The 20,891-nt window shown below is 45.3% G+C and overlaps 2 protein-coding genes across 12 annotated transcripts in view; one reads left to right on the top strand and one right to left on the bottom strand.

Moving 5' to 3' along the window:
• Positions 1–545: 545 nt before the first annotated feature.
• Positions 546–10,777, top strand: LYSMD4 (LysM domain containing 4). Of its 4 annotated transcripts, none has more exons than XM_054042902.1 (3): positions 546–608; positions 3,162–3,449; positions 8,371–10,777. In XM_054042902.1, exons 2-3 carry the CDS (start codon positions 3,177–3,179, stop codon positions 9,022–9,024), a joined length of 927 nt encoding a protein of 308 aa, XP_053898877.1. In that variant the 5' UTR covers positions 546–608; positions 3,162–3,176; the 3' UTR covers positions 9,025–10,777. The 4 variants fall into 4 exon arrangements, with proteins under 4 accessions (XP_053898877.1, XP_053898879.1, XP_053898880.1 ...); XM_054042904.1 differs by having other exon boundaries at positions 552–599; XM_054042905.1 differs by lacking the exon at positions 546–608 and adding an exon at positions 1,182–2,030.
• Positions 10,778–16,346: 5,569 nt separating this feature from the next.
• The window catches only part of MEF2A (myocyte enhancer factor 2A), a 145,024-nt gene continuing 140,479 nt past the window's right edge, over positions 16,347–20,891 (bottom strand). For all 8 annotated transcript variants that reach the window (XM_054041390.1, XM_054041388.1, XM_054041384.1 and 5 more), the window contains one exon: positions 16,347–20,600. In XM_054041390.1, coding sequence (XP_053897365.1) covers positions 20,282–20,600 — 319 coding nt within the window. In that variant the 3' untranslated portion in view covers positions 16,347–20,281. The remainder of the gene's footprint in view (positions 20,601–20,891) is intronic.

Genomic DNA, 20,891 nt, shown 5'->3' on the forward strand with positions numbered 1-20,891 from the left:
GCCTGGACGGCGGGGCCCATGGGTGCCATTACGGACTCTGTGTGACCTTGGGTAACTCACTTCTACCGCTCACCCCCTCCCATCCCCCCTGGCTGGGCGTCGCACATATACCGCTGGTAGGGTGGCTCAGTGTGGTTCGCTTCCAGGGCTGGTTTCGCCAGTGGCCAAGTCCGGCCAGTGGTGGGGGAGCCTAACAACCCCCTCAACCCCCCCATTCCCCCAGGATAGGGGCTGGCCCCAGGCTACTAACCTGGGCTGAGCCCGGCTGGGTGGCAGCTGCCAGCAGATGCGGGGGGGGCAGTGCCAGACCAAGCCCCGGACACAGGGACCCTGGGAAAGCCCGTTGTCCCGTCCTGGGCCTCGGGGCGGGGAAGGGACGCTGGCCCTTTAACTCTGCCCCGCCCGCCCCAGACACGGGCCAGCGCTGACCGCTCAACCTAACCCTCCCTCCCCAGCGGCCCCGCCCACCCTCGCTGCCGATTGGTCGCTGTGGGCCCTTGAGCCCAGCCTTGCGCGGTGCCCGCCAATCGGTGCGGGTGGAGGGGCTGACAGTGAGGGTGTATGTGGCGGCTGAGGGCCGGAGAGCGGAGAAGCCGAGGGTTAGTGAGGTCTGTGCTGGGGGAGCCCGGTCCCCTCCCGGGAACTGGGCTGAGAGGCGGCGGCGGCGCGGGAGGGAGGGAACCCCCCCCCCCCCCGGAGCTGGGCTGGCGGGTTCTCCCCCCCCCAGGGGGTTCCCCCCTCCCTGGAGCTGGGCTCGAGGGGAACCCCCCCCCCCGGGAAAGGCTGGGCTGGAGGGGGTTCTCCCCCCCCCCAGGGGGTTCCCCCCTCCCTGGAGCTGGGCTGGCGGGGTTCCCCCCTCCCTGGAGCTGGGCTCGAGGGGAATCCCCCCCCCGGGAAAGGCTGGGCTGGAGGGGGTTCTCCCCCCCCAGGGGGTTCCCCCCTCCCTGGAGCTGGGCTGGGGGGGGTCCTGGGCTGGAAGCGGGGGTCGGGCTCTTTACCCTGGGGCTGAGCTCCGCTCTGCAGGAGGTGGGGGTGTTGGGGGGGGCAGTTGGTTGGTCTGAAAGGTTTTTCCCTGGGGTTCAGGAGAGGGAGGAAGGGACCTTGGCTGGTCCCTCCTGGGGAGCTGAAGAAGGGGACTGGGGAAGTGGGGGGGGGGGGCTGAGGGAAAGCGGTGGGCCCCTTTGGGCAGTGACTTATTTCTAAAGGGGAATGTGTGGGGGTGGAGGAACCACGCCCTGTTCCCCATTGCTCTGCCCCCGGCGCTCAGGGTTCATTCCCTTCCCCACCCAGGGAAGGTGCATCTCCCGCCTCTGGTGCCGGGCGCTGGGCGCCCGCTTGCTGACAAGGCATGCCTCAAAATCACTGCCTCAGCAGCAGGCCCACACTCAGCCTCCGCTCTGGTTCTTGTGGGCCATCCCAGGGCGCTGGTGGAGTCACCCCATTAACCCATCCCTTTGAGCCCTCTCCAGAACCATCCCCAGCTACAGCTTCAGTTTGGTAGCTTCTTCTGCTGGTTCCTGGGAGGTGACTTCCCTCTCCGGCACTTCCCTCTTAAGTGGCTAGCAGCAATCAACTCAAGGGACTGGGCTAAAGTCCACTGCAGTCACACCCTGTGCTCTCCCTCTGCTCTCAGTCGCTCCCACACAGCCCTGCTGAAACCAATGTGGGAGGCACAGCCTGCTTTGTCTGTATTAAATGCCAGGAGGGGAAATCAGGACTTTAATGCCCCGGAAATAAACAAACTGAGGAGGATTGGGGCCCCTATTGGTACCACAAGGGCTCAAATACCAATGCTTCATGCAGGCAGCGGCTGAGACGTAACAGCAATCTCAGACGGTTGTGGATCACACTAAACACCGTGCCGTTTTTTGAGTGGGCAAGGACAAATTCTTATGCTGTGGGGGAAAATGATAAACAAAACTCATTGTGGCTGAAAGAACAACTAACAAAAAAGTAAACTTAAATCCTACATACAGCATAGCACACTTGCACTCCTACTGTTTGCTTTATTTATTGCTTCTTGGCCAAAGGTCAGTATCTTAAAGAAACCCTTTATATATGTGCTTTGGGGCGCTGTGGTCCTACTAGATTGTAAACTTTTGTAGCGGGTTTGTGTGCGTGTGCGTGTAGAGCACCTAGCACCTGATCCAGACTGGACCCTCTGAGAACCCCATTATATGATGACAGTGCAGAACCTTAGCCTGAAGTGATCTCTGCATGGGAAAACCCATCCCTGCACAGACCCATTAAAGTCAGTGGGGTTCAGCATAGGTTTGTAAGAGGATTAAGGCTTTAATAATTTGTTGGGTTTTTTTCCTACTCATAATTCTGGTGGCAACAAATTGCTACTCTAAGCCCCAGTCATACTATCATTGGTTTCACAGGACTTTCAGTAGAGGTGCTTTAGTCCCAGTTGTAATAAGAACAAAACTCTTGGGCAAGCTCTTGTCTTATTTAATTTGTAAGATGAAATCATCTTGATTGTTTCAGGCTGATGTTGAATATCGATTATATTTATCAGATCAAGCTATTTAAAAGAGAAATTGTTACATTCCCATAAATGTAAACGGGGGGGGGGGGGGGGAGCAGAAGACCATCACTCAGAATTCTGTGACTAAGAGCAGACAACCAAGGACTTACAAAATGATCATGCAAAAAGGTGCATTGGGCTGGATTCTAACATCAGGGCAGTAGCAAATCAGCTGTAGGTTCTGGGATACCAAAGTTTTATCATAACCAAAGACACCCAGCTCCTGGGATGGATCCACAAGGTCAGCATGATCTTTCTTTCATCTCGGACTTATTTGCAATAGTGCTAAACTAGAATTTCTGGAATGAACCCTTATTAAAATGAGCACTGTAGCATCATGCAAAGTTTTTTTCTCCCAATGATGAAACATTCTAGGCTTCATAGGTTGCGACAGTGACAGCCTCCCTTCCTGATGTGGAGACAAATGTCACTGTCAGTGCAATTGTTGAAAAGTGATGGGTGTTGCAGAGCATTCTGGTGACTAGATCAGTGTATCAGACATGTACTGGCTTAATTGTGTGCATCTTGCCAGGGTGCTGTGCTTTTGGTCTGTTGTCACTGTTCTGCAGGGTGGTGATTAAACCTGTTGTTTTATGACCAATACAACTAAAATGTCTGTTTTCTCTTACAGGCTCGAGTATAAAACATGAGGCTCTATGGGGGACGAACCAGATCTTTCCAGGCTCCTGTCACTGTCCATAATTATCCCAGCAGCCACGTTTATGTGTTTAGAAATGGCCGATCAGATCCAGATGAGTCATCAGAGGAGGAATCTGAATTCATGGAATTACGTCCACGGGGCAAGGAGCAGCAGAGAAGCAATTCTTCCCAAGCGAGAGCTGGGGACGTGGTGCTACTGGAACGAGAGCTCACCGAGGGCGATAACCTTAACAAGCTAGCCCTGCAGTATGGGTGTAAAGTAAGAGCCGCAGCTAGATGATGCAGCTGCTTTAATTTCTTCCCTTAGTCTTGTCTTCATGTGTGTTTGTTTTGTCAGCACTCGTGTTTAGGGATATGTTATGTGTAGCTTAGGGCTCGTCCACACTAACCCCCCAGTCCGAACTAACATACGCAACTTCAGCTACGTGAATAACGCAGCTGAAGTCGAAGTACCTTAGTTCGAACTACAAGGTACTTACCGCAGGTCCACACGTGGCAGGCAGGCTCCCCCGTCGACTCTGCGTACTCCTCTCGAGGAGCAGGAGTACCGGCGTCGACGGCGAGCACTTCCGGGATCGATTTATCGTGTCTAGACAAGACACGATAAATCGATCCCAGAAGATCAATTGCTTACCACCGAACCCGGAGGTAAGTATAGACATACCCTTAGTGTCTGTGCATGCAGAGAGAGGCTCCAGTTGCCTGACACAGAAAGATGACTGCTTCTGTGTGTGTCCTGTATTTATTGCTACCCAGGTATAAACCAAGGCAATGCAGGGTGCAAATGAGTCTTATAATTAATAACACAAGGAAAGGGTATTCACTCCCACGTCCAGCATGACCTGGATTCCTGTATAATTTGGATGACTAAGTGTGTTACAGCTCTCAGGTAACGCACAATTATTATTAACTTGTTGAGGAGGACAACATCTGTACTGAGAAAGGGAAATGAGTGCTGATCGTAACGACTGTACACTCTGTTAAGCAAACAGAACAATATACTCTGATTACAGAGGGATCTCATAAAACTGAGTGGGCAACAAATTGGCAGATTCAATTCAATGTTGATAAGTGCAAAGTAATGCACACTGGAAAAAAATATTGCAACTATCCATATACACGGAAAGGTCCAATGTAGCTGTTACCACCAAGAAAGAGATCTGTGAGTCACTGTGGACATAGGCGCCGACTCCGTGGGCGCTTCGGGGCTGGAGCACCCACTGGGAAAAATTGGTGGGTGGGTGCTCAGCACCCAGCGGCAGCTCCCCGCCCAGCTCACCTCTGCCTCCCTTCAGTGCACCGCATGCCCGCTTTTTCCCCACTAGCTCCCAGCACTTGCGCCGCGAAACAGCTGTTTCGTGTGGCTGGGAGGGAAGGGGGAAGAGGGGGAACGAGGCGTGCTTGGCGAAGATGTGGGGTGGGGATTTGGGAAAGGGGTTGGAATGGAGGCGGGGTAGGGGCGGGGAAAGGGTGGAGTCGGGCCGGGGCTGTTGGTGTGGGGGCGCGAGCACCCACCGGCCCTGGGGAAAGTTGGTGCCTATGACTGTGGATAGTTCTTTTAAAAACTAACTCCCCCCCCCCCTCCCCCCGGGACCCCACCCCCTATCCAACCCTCCCACTCCCTGTCCCCTTACCGTGCTGCTCAGAGCAGCAGGACTGGCTTATTGGAAAGCCTGGGAGGTGGGCACAAGCCAGGCAGCCCGGCAGGAGCGGTGGGCCAGAGTGGTCCGCACAGAGTGGGGGAGGGGAGACAGCAAGCGAGGTCTGGGGGTTAGCCTCCCCAGCCGGGCGCTCAGGGGCCGGGCAGGATGGTCCCGCTGGCCGTAGTTTGCCCACCTCTAGTCTAAAGAGATTAGGGCTGTTTACCTTAGAAAAGAGACTACACAGGAGGATCCGGTAGTCTATAAAATCATAAATGGTGTGGAGAAAGTGAATAGAGAAGTGTGCATCCTGCATTCTCATCTCCTCCCCTCCTGTAGCCAGCTGCCACCTCACCTGTGCTGATTGCTGGCTTGTGTCTCCAGTGCTGGCTATCAGCCAACTGGCAAAGAAAAAGTCTTCAAGTGTCCATTGAGCATCCACTGCAGTGACAAAGGGACTCCTGCTGCAGCTGTTGTGAAGCTGCTGGAGGGCTCCGTGTACTGTATTTACATATTGTTGTTTAAAAATTAGTCTGTGCCCTTGGTCAGGCAATGAAGATGCAGCTGACGGTGCGTATTGGCTCATTCAGGAAGAAAAATGTGTGGTGTTTTTTTCTTTAAGAGAAATTTACTGAGTTCTTAGACTGATTTTCAGTGTCAAATGCATATCCAAGTGTTAGTGCAGTAATGTGCCTAAATGCTAAGAAAATACTGTCCCGAGTGCTGTTTCTGCTGCTGGGTTTATTGCAGTTGGTTAACTTGTTACATTGCCCTTCTGTCCTGTCCTTTCTCTGCTCCCCGCACTTGTTATCTTGAGGCACCTTTGTAAGCCTCCCCCAACTCAGGTTTGATGGTGTCCCTTGAAACTTGACACTAATGCTCTTTTCTCAGGCAGAGCATTCACCTTTTGGGAGTCACCTTCTCTTGCTGCTTGAGGACCAGAACCAGGGCCCAAGTTTGAGCATCACGTTAGGCTGCACTTGTGGTTTACTTTGTTGCCTTTTCATCTCTCCCATGATGTCCCGAGGGTCCAAGGTTCCACAGTTTGTATACTGCCTCCTACAATGACACCCAGTAACTCAACCCCAAGGTTTTGTTTCCCAGGCTGTAACAGGCCTGAATTCTGTTCAGGGCCAATTTCGGATCCTTCTTATAAGTTTGGTAGTATTGATGGGTATGTGAATGCTAGGTTTGATCATTGTTGTGACGGGTTGGATCATAGAAACCCCCTTGGGAGCTGCCAACAGATGTGCAAAGACTACCCCTGCTTCTGTCTTGCTGAGCCAGACACTCCTGTCTGGCTCCAGACACAGACCCAGGGTCTGAATCACTTGTCCCAAAGCTGCAAGTTTACCTGAAAACAGCTCACGGTAGTGTGCTTGTCTTTAGCACTCAGATGCCCAACTCCCAGTGGGGTTTAAACCGGCTGGGCGGCCGATGCGCGATTGGGCTGCTGCCCAGCTGGTGCTATCCCGCGGCGGCCCCGGGGCGGAGGCATCGGCCGCCCAGCCCCGTTCGTTCCCCTGCGGGACCCGAGCGGGACGGGGGGGCTGGAGCCTGCTGCCCCCACTCCGGGGCCGCCGCGGGATAGCACCAGCTGGGCAGCAGCCCAGGGGCTGGGCGCAGCGTGCGCGCTGCTGGGTCCCCGCAGCAGGCCCGGGCTCGGGGGGTTCGGGGGCACCAGAGCCGCAGCCACCAAGCGCCATGGCCGCTTCCTCCCCCCCCGGCAGTGGGAGCTGCAGCAGCGGCTGCTCCCGAGTCCCGCTGGCCGGGGGGGAGAACAGCCGCCGCCTGGCCCTGCGGGCCGCCCCCCTCCTCTCCCTACCACCCAACTGAGTCCTGCCTGCAAGGGACCAGGCCGGACTCCTACTCACCCCGGCCCCGCGCTTCCCCTGCGATTCCCGGGCCTCCCTCCAGCGCTTGCGGAGGGAGGAGGAATGGTGAGCCGGGGAAGAGGCGGGGATTCAGGGAGGGAGCCAATCGGGGGAGGAGAGGGCGGAGTCGGGGCGGGGGGGGTGCGAGCACTTCCAGGCTCCGGCGCATTTCTTGGTTTGTCCAGTGTCCCGACCGTCCGTCGGTCGGGACGCGGGACAAACAAGGAAATATCGGGACAGTCCCGATAAAATCGGGACATCTGGTCACCCTACTTCCACCCCTTTATATATCTTTTGCATAAGGTGGGAACCCTTTGTCCCTCTGGGTTTCCATCCCCCCTCACTGGAAAAGCACCAGGTTAAAGATGGATTCCAGTTCAGGTGACATGATCACATGTCACTGCAAGACTTCATTACTCACTTGCCAGCACACACACATACAGGAAGACTCACAGGTAAATACGGCCATCTGCAGACAATGGGAGTCATCAAGATTCCAAACCATCCTTAATGGCCTACGCTTTACATAATTACAATAGGCCCTCAGAGTTTTATATTTCTAGTTTTAGATACTAGAGTGGTACATTTCTACAAATAGGATGATCACACTCAGTAGATTATGAGCTTTGTAATGATACCTTACAAGAGACCTTTTGCACGAAGCATATCCCAGTTACATTACATTCACTTATATTTTTCTTATATTTTTATAAAACCATATAGACTGCACAACGTCACAATTATAATTTATATTATGGGAGTAACTAGGAGCTCCTATTTGGTTCGGGTCCCTATTATGATAGGAGCTGTATAGACACAATCCCTGCCATGAGATGTGAATGAAAGACAAAGACATAGTGGGGAATAAAAAGCAGTGGGAGGTTCTGGGTAAACAAGAAATCATGTTACTGGAGAGATTCTCATCCAATTAATTTTTCCAGCTGTGTGCTGTTATCTGTATTAATTTGATTCTCTCCATCCACCACAATGTCATGCCAGTCATGTCTTGCTACCAATCTTTGCTTTTTACTCTGTTTAGGCAATTATAGGGTTTGTGAGGTCAGCTACACAAGGGATTAGTGAATCTCAGTTGCCTAACTCCCACAATCAGGCCCTACTAAGTCTTTTTGTGAATCTAGCCCTAAGAACCAAAATCCCCTTGACAGTCAACATGCAGACATCATTTTTGAAGATGAGATGTAGGCTCCTCAGTCAGACAGACAGCACAGCACTGAGAACAGCAATACTTAAATATTTTTAAACATCTGGGCCTGACTCTGTCCCAAGGATTTCCCCAGCTGAATTAAGACAGGAACAGCAGAAAACCTAGGGATGGGAATGACAAAGCTGAAGACAAATACAAGTGATGGTTCCTAGAGACACTACTGAACGTGTCTTGAAGGTTACAACTTTCAATATGTGAAGGATTGTAACTTATAAGATTCACTGGGGGTCTTAACCTTGCTAGGAAATCTCTGACTGCAGCGTCAGAGGGCTGCAAGAACAGTGTTAGAACAGTGAGCCAGACTCCCCCGAGCAGCAGCTTTCAGTCAGTGTTTGTTTTCACTGTTGACATTTTGTATTTTCCTGGTTTGTTCTTGAGTCAATATTGGTAAAGGAGGGTGATGCCTTAGGTTTACGTCTTTCTCCTTCCTGAATTCCATAGGTTGCAGATATCAAACGTGTCAACAACTTCATCTGTGAGCAGGACTTGTATGCTCTGAAGTCTATCAAAATTCCAGTCAAGGCCCACGGGGTGTTAACGGAGACCAGCCAAGAGTTAAAACCTCCTCAGAATGCTCCTTCCCAGGCTGGAATGACACTGATTGAACTACCAGAGTCTGATGATGGAGCCACCAGCAGCAGCTATAGTGAAAGCAGATACCTGACTGACTACTTTAAGGGGATTGACCAGACCATCGAGGATGCAGTGCAATCCAAAGTCCATTTAAATGCAGATTATTGCATAGAAGCACCAAACTGCCCACCATCCAGTTCAGTGGGGCAAAAGAAGCCCACGAATGGTGCAGACTGTGGAATCCAGTGGTGGAATGCAGTTTTTATCATGCTCCTGATAGGAATCGTCTTGCCAGTATTTTATATTGTCTATTTTAAAACACAACAGACTGGGGCAGCAGCCCATACCTCAAACACAACCTTTGCCTTGAATAGCTCAGCTCATGAAGTGGGGGGGAAATGGTCACAGCCCTTAGCAGTCGTGGAAACCCCCAAAGCGAAGAGACAGCCCAGTACTGCCTCACCGCCCAACACTGATACCCATAAACCAGTAACTCTGCCCCTAATGGATTCAGGGGGCTAATTTTTTTAAGTGAGCTAATGATCTTGACTGAACAGAGGGTGACATGTTTTCTCTAAATGAATAAAGATGTTTTGTAGCTTACCAAGTGCAACAGACATTTGGCTCTGCGTTTATAAACCCTTCCAAGGGAAAGTAGCTTGCCCCAACTTACTCTCAACGAGGCAGACACATCGGAGTGTGTGCTCTTAAATATTGTATGGGTTATTGATTGGAATGATGCAGTCTAATAGCGCTTGAGAAGACACATTTTATATGGACGGAGCATTTTTTCCCCTACAAAACAACATTTTTCATTCTCTGGCAGAACCGAGTGGGCCCTGCATATTTAACCCTACGTATGCCTTTATAGCTTGATAGACTAGCTCTGGTACATGGCACTATTAAAACTTGATACCTCCATATCCCTTTACTCTTATCAATGACAGTATTAAGCTAGAATGAGCGAGGGTCTTAGCCTGCTGTGAGCACCATGGAGGCAAGGATCTGCCTGTGCAGGGAGGCCCTGTGACTTCATTAGGACTCCATGCAGGTACCTAGTCAGGCCAGAGCTCTCTGCAGGAACTGGTCCTTAGGTCGGTTATTCCTCAGTAACAGCCTTTGCTCAATAGTGATAGCAAAAGTTCTGTTCAGCCACACAGTCCAACCTGCAGTAAAAACCTCTTAATTGGTGTAGCCATTTAAAAAATAAATTCAGAACTGTTTCTCATGGCTAACCCCTGCCACATAAAGTGACATTTTGAAGATGTAGAATTGAACATACTTAAGGAAACATTGTGCATAACATAAGCAAAATCCCCATAACATATTGCCTAAATATAAGCTAACTTTCAGCATAGAGCAAATTTTAAGGAGGTTAGACTTTTCCCCAGGCCTAGGCACTGACATCCCAGGAAGTGCAATTATAATACATTTGTTTACCAGCCTGATTGTCTTGAATGATACTACCTGAAATTATGGTGTGAAAAGCACCAGGGTGCTGAAGGCAGAAGGTAGCTGAGTTCCACCCCACTGGAGGATGGTTATAGAATTAGTACTGTTGTAACAGGGTACAAATCACAGATTAATAAGACGCTTATTTGAAAATATATAAAGGTTTAAAGCAAACTACAGGGAAAGTTTTTTTTCTCTCTCTTTCAAACACTCAGATACAAGAGTCAATAGTTTTAGATGTATTTAATAACACAAAATTAAGCAGGTAAAGGAGGAAATGATTTGTCGAATTAAGGAATTGCCTGCTATTGTTTTGCCACTAGAGGGCACTGTTGTCACAAATACACAAGTCAATGAGGCAACCTGAAGGAAATTCAGATCTTAAATTTATCAGCACAGTGTTAGTACTAACCATCTGTCCCAAATTAAGGTTCTGAGATGGGTGTTGAAGTTAAGAGAGAGAAGTTCTGTCTTTAAGATCGATTATGTCAGTAATAAAGTCTTGCTGGCCTGAGACAAATGCATGGACAGCATTTGTGTTTATAATGACTCAAATGAAAAATGTATCTGAAAAACTAGCTTCTTGCTGCAAAGGGAGCTGGGAGGTACAATGAATAAAGTAAACAGACCCTTCCTGAGTTACAGTGTTAAGTCTCGGTCCTGATAAATATTCTTCCTGCAGCAAGTAGGAAGCTCTTGTCAGGCTTAAGGGAACATAAAAGAAATTACCATTTTTCTTCTGTGAAGGAAAACTGGGCCCTTCTGTAGGTTAATATTACATTTTTAAATGAAGAAAAATTCAATAAAAACACAATGGGAACTATCCTGACTGCTGTCTGTTTCTTTAGCAGCATATTTTGAACTACACTCTGTTTAATGTTGCAGTTTTCCTTAAAAAGAAAAGCGAGTTTTAGGACAGAACGGTGGCCAGACACTGGTCAGATTAAGGATTTGTTTCAATTATAAACATTTACTTTACAGGGAAACGTAATCACAAAGAAGGCAGAGTAGTATGGCCATTAGTTGTGGGACCAAAATATCCAAGCATATCCAGTTCCCCATTGCAGAATGCTGGCTAAAAATATTAAGTGTTTTTAACATGTACATTCCTGTTCACTACTGAAGTGGAAAACATAATATAAAATTTAAATCTTTCACTCTAGGAGGCAGACTAGAATGTTGAAAGTTCAGCTCTGAAATGTGATTGTAAAAAAATCACCCTTGTTTACCGTGTTTCCTTATCAAACACGTTAAGTTTTCAAGATAATCCATCAAATTGCCACCCATGATTAAATTCAGCCTGGGACTGGAGAATCAAGCTGGATTCCTCCTTTGTCAGATAGCAACACTTAAAATAAAGCACTTGCAGGCTAATTGTCCCCTCATTGATAACCTGTGCCAGCAGGGCCCTTGCTTTCAGGGAGTTACCCTGGTGAAAACATTTGGAAACCAGCGAACAATTCTGTTGGCACACAAAGAGGAACAGACGCTCTCAGCCATGTTGGCTCAGCAGGCATAACAGGAATAAAAAGTAGTAAATTTAAACCAGTGGTTCTCAACCTGTGGCCCGCAGGCCACTTGCAGCCCAATCAGCACCCAGCTGTGGCCCATGTGACAGCCTCAGGGCCAAACAGGTAGTATTGGATGCGGCCCACAATGGTAAATAGGTTGAGAACCATTGACTTAAACACTGAAGTCAGCACGGCTGAGTTCAAGGTGCACAGGGAGCTGAGCTGCTGATTAAGGTGGTGCCATTTTCACAGAACTGCTCTTTTGGGATCATCATCCCAGTTCATAGGAGTCAGTGTGCCATGCCTCCCTCCCTGCCCCCATGACCAATCTATGTTATAATAAAAACAAAGTCTTTATCTCCAAAACCTCAGAGCTACAAGAAAAGAAAACTGCTATCCACCACCCCTACAAAAATGTATTTAGAAACAACTAAACAAACTTGCTTTGCCTGTCAGTTCTAGCTGCCTACTACAGCCCTCCTTAGCTGGGACGATTACATGTTCACCAAAATCCATGTTAAGGATTGTTCAGCTAAGTGTCACCTGAACAGCTTGTTCATGCCCCTCGAGGCACTACACACCTGGGGAAGAGAATTACCTGTGCTTCCTCCACCACTGCAGAGCAAGAGTCCCACCTGCACTTCTTAGAGCACTGGTTCTCAAGTTTTTGTACTGGTGACCCCTTCCACATAGCAAGTCTCTGAGCGTGATTTCCCCCCCCCCCTTATGAATTAAAAACACTTTTTTATATAGTTAACACCATTATAAATGCTGGAGGCAAAGCGGGGTTTGGGGTGGAGGTTGACAGCTCGCGACCCCCTCCCCCCCAAGTGATAACCTTGTCTCTTAGAGCATAGAATATCAGGGTTGGAAGGGACCTCAGGAGGTCATCTAGTCCAACCCCCTGCTCAAAGCAGGACCAATCCCCAACTAAATCATCCCACCAAGGGCTTTGTCAAGCCAGGCCTTAAAAACCTCAAAGGAAGGAAATTCCACCATGTCCCTAGGGAACCCATTCCAGTGCTTCACCACCCTCCTAGTGAAATAGTGTTTCCTAATATCCAACCTAAACCTCCCCCACTGCAACTTGAGACCATTGCTCCTTGTTCTGTCATCAGCATGCGTGTAAGGGAGCCACTAGGACTTGGCTACTTCCCCTCTAGGTGGCTCAGTTAACCCCATCCAAAGCTGTAGACATGACATACCACATGTGAAAGCTACTGCATGTGTTGAGAGTGCAATTTGCAGAGGCTCAGCGCACTCGCTAAACAAAATACCCTGAGACCATACAAAGGCACTTTGCCTCCGCGAGGCTGGTTCTGTGCTGCCAGCTTCAGCTGTTGATGCCCCGCAGTTTTCGCTTCAGGTGCCTTCACTTTCAGGTTCTCCAAACTAGGTAGGAAAGGGTTTTGCTCACACTTCCTAGCAAAGGTAATCGTTAGGCAGAGGCAATGAGAGGCCATTTCAGCATCAAAGCCGCACGCTTTGAAAAGTTAGTGGCAGCTGACGATAGAGTAAAATGGAAACTTAAGCAATCACAACTGTAGTCATTGCTGCTCCTGTGATGACATGTTTTTATGTTGAACGTCACGATGTTCATGCATTTTTAAAGCTACCAATCTCATAGGCTTAGGCACTGCATCCCTTTGTGCCTGAAGTCACAGACATGGTGGTTTGCTTCATGAAGAGAACGGCACATCTGGGTACTGAGCAACATTTGGCTGAGCTTACCTTTTACATCAGCTGAAAACTAATGTACAGTATTAAGCTCCAATCCTCATAATTTACTGGTGTTTCTACATTTTGCAACATACTGATTGTATTGCTCTTAGGCAGGGTTGGCCAACATGCGGCTCCTTGTATAGGCACCGACTTTGGGGCTGGAGCTACAGGCGCCAACTTTCCAATGTGTCGGGGGGGGAGGGTGCTCACTGCTCAATCCCTGGCTCTGCCCCCACTCCACCCCTTCCTGCGCCCTTGCCCCTCCCCAGAGCCTCCTCCCCACCCTGAAACAGCTGATCAGGTGGTGTGGGGAGGCGCTGATTGGCAGCAGGGAGGGAGCTGATGGGGGGCTGCTGACATATTACTGTGGCTCTTTGGCAATGTATGTTGGTAAAGTCTGGCTCCTTCTCAGGCTCAGGGTGGCCACCCCTGCTCTTAGGGCTGCAGAGGCTACAACCCTGCAACCTTTAATTCACTATTTCTGAATCTGGCCATTACAACACACAGTTAAAAAAGAGAGCGAAAGTAGCCCATACAGCAGATGAGCCTGTGCTAGCGGTGGTTGTCAGTTGACCAAATTTGATCAAATATATTTCAGTAAAGCAGTAACAGTCACACTGCAGGTTTCAGACTGCAGTGAATTGCCTGGGAATGTATTGCTGGCAGGGACGAGGTGATTGTCACACGGCCATTAACTACAGTGTGTCAGTAATCCCCAGATAAGGCTTTACTCCGGTGTTACCACTACTATTAAAGAAAACACAAGTAGATGGGTGACATTATTTCACTTGGGATGTGCTGGGCACTGCTATAGTCTTAAGGCCCTGTATGTTAGCCATCACTCACTACTGCATTCACCTTTTATTAGTCACCAGGTTGTGCTGTATTTCCCGACAGGTCAGCAAACGAGTGAAAAATGCAAATCAAGCTTACTGGAAACATTCTATAAAGAGATGGAAGATCTCTTATCTACAAAGGTACTCAAACTGGTGTCTTTGCAATACTAACCTGGGCCCAAAGAACAATGTTACAGTAACAAGCTGGAAGTGATAAGATAAGCATGTCATCACCTCCATGTTAATGCCATGTGTGCTGAAAAAAATAATCAACACAATGGATTTTCCCCCCAGGTGCATGGTGGACAGGTGAACTGTCTAGACTACTGAAACCCATCCCACAAATCACAGCCAAAGATGGCACATTGCTCACCAACCCCTCTGCCCCCTCGAAAGAAATGACCTCATGATGTAGTCTCTTGCTATCCAGGAGTCAACAGACCCCCAGATGCATTAGGCCGCTGCAGAAAGAGATGAGCAGGGAAATCTCTTACAAGACTATAGCCAAACATGAAAATGTTGCCTCGATTTTATGAGCCTCCCAAGCCCGTTTTAGGTTTCCAAACTGTAGCAAGCATTGCTAATCCAGAGCTTAATACAATCGTGCTCAGTTCAACATGTGTTACAATCTGCCCTAACTCTTGGATACTAGAGTCGTTAATACAGTCGACCGCTGGTAGCTGTGGCCTTGATTGCTATTTAATTCTATTACTAGGTGCCACTTTTGTACTCAACACCTGCCTTTTCATATGGTGACATGGTCAGTTCTACGACCACAGTTGCTTGACCAGGCCTACTGCACCATAGCATCTGACTGGATAGGACTCCTAGCACACAGCAGAGACAAAACCAGCTTTAAAAAACATCAGAAAGCCTAGAGCAAAGTCCTTGTGGGAGCTAACTAGGAAATAACAATGAATTCATTTTCAGCAGCTGTAGCCGCACTTTGAATATTTTTAGCCATAAGATTTAACCAGCTTCAAAACTTGCTAATAAGAGCCCTCCACCAGAGTCAGGAATTGTAACTAGCACCCAGACTCCAGCTTGTAATGGAATGTGAGAGCCAGAAAAGCTGTTGCTTGGGCAAGATAAATTAGGAAAAGGAGAAACCGAAGCAGTTTTCAGTGGTGACGTGCAGAATTTAGCCCAGTGGGACAGGTAAGTTTTTGGGTTTTTTTGGAGGGGAGGGGGGTTTGGGTGCAGGTAGGGGCTCCCTGTGAGAGATTCACAACCAAGCACCAAACCTGAAATTGTGTGATAGGGCTCTTGGGAGAAAGAGGTTTCTCCTGCTTTGTTAGCGGAATTATCAGTAGCAGGGAGTTGACTGCTTGCCAATTGACCATTCTTCTAGCCCAGCACCAGAAGTTGTCCATGGTTACCAACGGTTGTGAGCTTTCACTCCTCCATTGCTATGGCTGCATCAAGCTCTCTAGGAATTTGAGGCAGCAGCAGAAACCCAGGGGAAGCAGGAGGAAAAGAAATGCAGGGTAGAGCTGTCAGGGTACATGGGCAGAAGCTTCCAGAAGAGAAGAGACGTCTGGAGCATTGGAGGGTACTGCTCGAGGGATGAGTTCCAGCGGAAGGGAAGCACAGCCATCAGGAGAGCCCACATTTTGTGGTGCTAAAGAGGAGTGGCACCTAAAATAATCTGCAGGATGACTGGAGAAGTGAGGCAGGGATAACTGATGAAAGCAAGGCCACTGCCACCTACAAGAAAAGAGTGAGCCAGCAGTAGCCACAAATATACCTAATAACATTTCTCAAGGGGAGCTAGAGGCTAGTACACGTCACCAGATATTATTATTTCCAAAGCACATTTAATTCTTCATGGGAGGGGTTTTTTTTTACCCCGTCCCTCCTCAAATGCATTAATACTTTTTTATTTAAATATATCAGCAACCCAGCATTTCTGAGCATCCTTATAAATGCCAATCCTGTATGCAAGCACAATGGAAGCGCAAACATTAGGGCAAGGAAATACGCCCATTTCAACATTACAAAGGAGTGATTTAAATTATGAAAATTTCATTCGCACCAATTTTTGTATTTGTCGATTCATAAAGTGTTATTCATATTTTACCATATTTCTTTTATTATATGGATTTATGTCAGAACTACTCTTAATTCTGGCTGCAATGAGAAAAATATATGGATGGATATAATTCTATCAGCTTAAGAAAATCCATCCGGATGAAAATGGGTCCATGATTCTATTACCAGGTGTTCTTTAGAATCAAGCTGAAAGTATTCTTTCAGGCACTAAGCAGAAGGAGAAATTGCATGATAAAAGCACTATACTCTGCAAATACGACAGAGTCTGGAGTACACAGTAAAAGCCAGTATTTTTACTTTAGTGAATGCAGGATACAAATATTTTACAACAACTTCTAGCATTTTCTTAACCATTTGATAAAAAGTTCACTAGAATATTTATTGTATAATGAAGAAAAACAACACATTCTGGGAAAAATTGAGATTAACTTATTTTTTTCTTAAAAGATTCGTCTCAAGGATGGCAACAAAGTCCAGCTTGTGCCGCCAAACGGCTTATCATCATTAAACCGTGAACAGCTTCTTGTGTGAACTGTTGACTACAAACATTTACCAAATACATAAATCTCTTTTAAAAAAGCCATTTTAAATATAGCAAAGCAGTGTTCTCTTGCACAGCAAAGTGAAGAAAGTTTCTACTAAGAAGTAACTGTTTACATTTATAAGTCTTTCTTTCACATTCTAATTTAACTTCTTCCCACGATCAACTGCTAGGAGTTATTATGTTCCTTATTTACTATATATTTCTTGTGCGCATAATAATTCAGAAAAGTTTTTGATGCATTAGTGTCCTTTACAATAAAAGGAAATGCTAAAGCACTTTTCTCCAACAAACCCCTGATTTTATATATATATATATTTAAATACTATTAGTTAGAGCTCAAAGATGATTTGTCATTTTAGCAGGTACAACTCTCGTGAATCAATACCAGCCAAGTAGGTTCACACTAGATTTGATCTATCTGCAACCCTACCTTGAACTGCATTTATTAAATTTACTTAATAAAAAATGCTATATTGATTTTTTTAATTGCTGAAATGTTCTCCTGTGCTGTGTCCTTTCTTCTACAAAACACTTTTACATCTCCTAAAAAAAAAAAAAAAAAAAAAGTATGTTCCAAACTTACACGATTAGTGTTATTAAAAATCTGAGTTCCCCTATGATTTTCATGGTGTGGAGTTCTTCCACAGATAGACGGGATGTTGTTGCAGAGGCTTATCTACTGGATTCCATTACAGGGCTATGGGCAACAGGTTAACAGTCTGATCCTCAATTCCTAAGAATTGCACAAGTTTTACATTAGTCAGTTGGTGTGATTTAAATACAAACTCCAAACCTTATGTAACATTGTTTTAGAAAACAGTAATAGTACTGCTTACAAACCTGCATAGAAATAAAGACTATTTGACATACAGTCAGCAAAGCCATCTCATAAGGCACACAAGAAAATAGACAGTAAATGTGAATGCAGAACTCCCACTCAAATGTACAGCAAAGTTCATATACGTGCATAAATAACAAAAAAAAGCACATAACTTTTCAAAGCATTAAAGGTTCCATGAAACGGTAAGGGAACTAAAATACTTTGGAAATGCAGTTTTCATTTGAAAATTGAAATCCTCTGTAGGCTCTTCTGTTGCAGTGACTACTCTAGTTTCAATTTACTAAATGTAGATTAGTTTGAAAGGAAGTCAAAGTTTGCCTCAAATGTTTTAAAAAGTTCTGTAATTTTAAGTTACACTGATAACACAACAGATTTAGTCTTGAAATCCACCTGTAGTACATTTGTTCTTGGATCATTCCGTGTACAAGCAGATGTCAAGGAGATGGCTGTACACACTGGATTTCCATTTCTACCTCATGTTTTTTTTAATTATAGCATCAACTGAGTGACATTACTAGAAAATTTCCTTAAAAAGTGTTGAATGCCCAAGAGAAAAATGTTTCAATAAATATATAGAATTAACTTCAAAGAGTTTTGTGTGACACATAAAACAACTTCAATTTTTCCCAAAATTAGAGTGGCTAGTAGTTAGATTTATGTTTCTTAAAAGTCTACATTTTATTTTGTTTGTAGTGAGGAGGGATATAATAATATAGCATAATTAGGCACAAGGATGACAAGAGAAGTAGTAGGGATTTGAAAGCACACAGAGTTTTAACTCAAAACATAAGTTAAGCACATACTTACTAAAGCAGAGCGAATTGTGTCAGATTTTTGGCCCCCCATTAGCGACTTACTCTGTACAGATCCAGTTTTAAGTAAATCTTTGCCAAAGTTCAATAGATTAGTAATAGCAATATCAGTTTAAAAGCAGAGATTATGGTACTCCTAACATCCCTGAATGATGGGAGAATTTGCTGCTGTATTGGAGCCAGATCTTGCAAACCCTTACTCTTGCATTAGTGAGCCTCCTTGCATGAGAAAGCTAAAGTTCTGATCCTGCAATTCTACTAACCAGATACATAGCATGTTGGGCATTTGGATTTCTTGCTCAATTTTTTTGAATGTTAGAAGGAGACATGAGAGGATTTATTTCCAAAGCAAATGTTTTGTCCCAAACCACTTACCACTTACAAAACCTTTTGTGCTCATCTGATACGTGTTATTTCCCTAACATAAGTAATTAGGTCAAGTTTTTCCACTGAATATTTTCTCACAAGAGGCAGTTTTAAAATAATGCCTTAAAATGTGTTTTAACAGATTTTTAATATTTATGTGGGATGAACTTAACACCGGATTTTTGTTGGGTTTTTTTTTTTGCCACTTTGCTATTTATATACATATATATAAAATGTATAATGAAGCTTAACCATACAGCACAGAGATTACATTTTAACGGCACACATTCACCACCAGTGAAGGGGACAACCCCTTTATACATCCTCTGAAAAATCTGGATAATAATATTAATAATAATTAAAATCCAAAGAAAGTACAGTATATTTAACAAAATAGTAAATATTAAACAGTGAATACTCTACTTAATAAGGACCTCGCCTTTTTTCAAGTTGGCGTCAATCCACAAAAATATACTTTGTAATCTGGTGAACGTACAATACGTAGGTACTTACACCAAAGGTGGTATATTTAAGATGCTATATACACAAAGAGTTTGGCTCAAATTTTAATTTACATATAGAATAATAAGTGTTCATGGCTTATTTTTCCCCCAACGTTCTGCCTGCAAGTTTTTTTTTTCCCCTCTTCTGAAAGCAAAAAACTAGAAAGTCAAAATAACAAGATAAAACTATACTCTACAAAAAGCTACATCATACAGCTTTGGCTTATATAAATAATTCATAGCAGAATGTGTCCAAAAGTACTGTATATAACTTTTATATATAGTCTTCAATTCATACGGGTATTGTTTTCTTTAATATAAAATATACATGAGCTAATCCGTTTCTTTCTATATTTTTCAAAGATAGAACGTAAAAAGAAACTTTTCAAACATATTCCAATTATAACTTAATATATTACTTTTATTTTGTTAATGCTCTATTTTCTAGGCTATTTTCTGAATATTTCATGCGAGTTCTCTATGTCTCCTCTCTCTCTCACTTTTTTTTTTTTTTAATTAAGAACCACTTCTTTGACCCAATACATTTTTTTTGCACGTGCAAAACAGGTTTTTATACCTTCAGCCCTTCGCCATGCACTCTCTGCAACAGAGACCCATGCCAGGTTGGGTAATATAAAGGACATTTTATGTACAGTATTGCTTTCTTTTTCCTGCTTTTCTACTGCTCTGCTGCTACAAAGCATTGTTTCTTAACTACAAGTAACCATACGGCTTTAATAAAACACATGGGGACATTACTACAGGGGAGCCCTCTTGGTTTCTCCAATCTAGTGTGGCAGGATTATAGATGGGTACAATGTTTCTTTGTAGAACAGGTTATATTATTAGAACAGCATGTCCAGGTAAGTGCCAGACTAGACCAATACCTATAGGATTGTTTTGTTATATTTTTACCATGGGACAACTGCAGCTATACAAGGAGTTTGTAGTAAGTGCCTGATGATTTTGTATATGCTACATACACTCGCACATATATATATATACACATGTGAAGATATATATATATGCATGTATGTATATACATATAAATATATTTATTTCATGTCCTTATTTATAGATTTAGATATGTCAGGACAGTTCACTGTGATAACACAAAACAGAAGTGGCAATGCTGAAAGTTTATGTTGCCCACGTGTCCACCCTCATTCGCTTCACTGATGGGCTCTCTCTATCTTCTGTATTTGGTGGTCTTCCCAACCCAACAGGTGAATGGAAATCATTTCTTGGGTCCTCCCGATCACTGCCATCATAAGAACTGCTGGAACTACTGAGACTGTCAACAGGGGAACGGCCCATTTCCTGCCGGGACTGCTGCTGCGGAGGAAACCCAGATGGAGTCACACGGTCCCGTGGAGGTGAAATTGGTTCGGATTTTATGTTGATGTTTTGGTTGGTATTAATGGATAAATTTGAACCCTGAGATAACTGGCCTCCAGCACTGGGGAAATTAAAAAAAATATATGTTACAATTGATATTTATATTTAAATATTAAGTGTTGTGAAATCTTGTAGCCCGTACTCAAACTGAATCCAGGCTAACCACAGACATAAAAAACATTGATTGAATGCTTAGTGTAAGACTCAAAGCTGAAAATTGTGAATTAAAGGTGTCCCAAATCCTGAACTAATTCACAGAGAGCTGGTATTTATTACATACCTTATCGTTCAGGAAGCCCCAGATGAAGCATAACCAATTAGATTGAAGTGTCTTTTAGCAGGAAGAAATGGA

Source organism: Malaclemys terrapin, chromosome 10 (assembly GCF_027887155.1).
Source record: "Malaclemys terrapin pileata isolate rMalTer1 chromosome 10, rMalTer1.hap1, whole genome shotgun sequence".
Classification (NCBI taxonomy): domain Eukaryota; kingdom Metazoa; phylum Chordata; order Testudines; family Emydidae; genus Malaclemys; species Malaclemys terrapin.

Bases quoted from the DNA above. Each gene is read 5' to 3' on its own strand.
- LYSMD4 (XM_054042902.1), top strand. From the start codon at position 3,177: ATGAGGCTCTATGGGGGACGAACCAGATCTTTCCAGGCTCCTGTCACT. The intron at 3,450-8,370 runs GTAAGAGCCGCA...TGAATTCCATAG, and splicing joins CCCTGCAGTATGGGTGTAAA to GTTGCAGATATCAAACGTGT.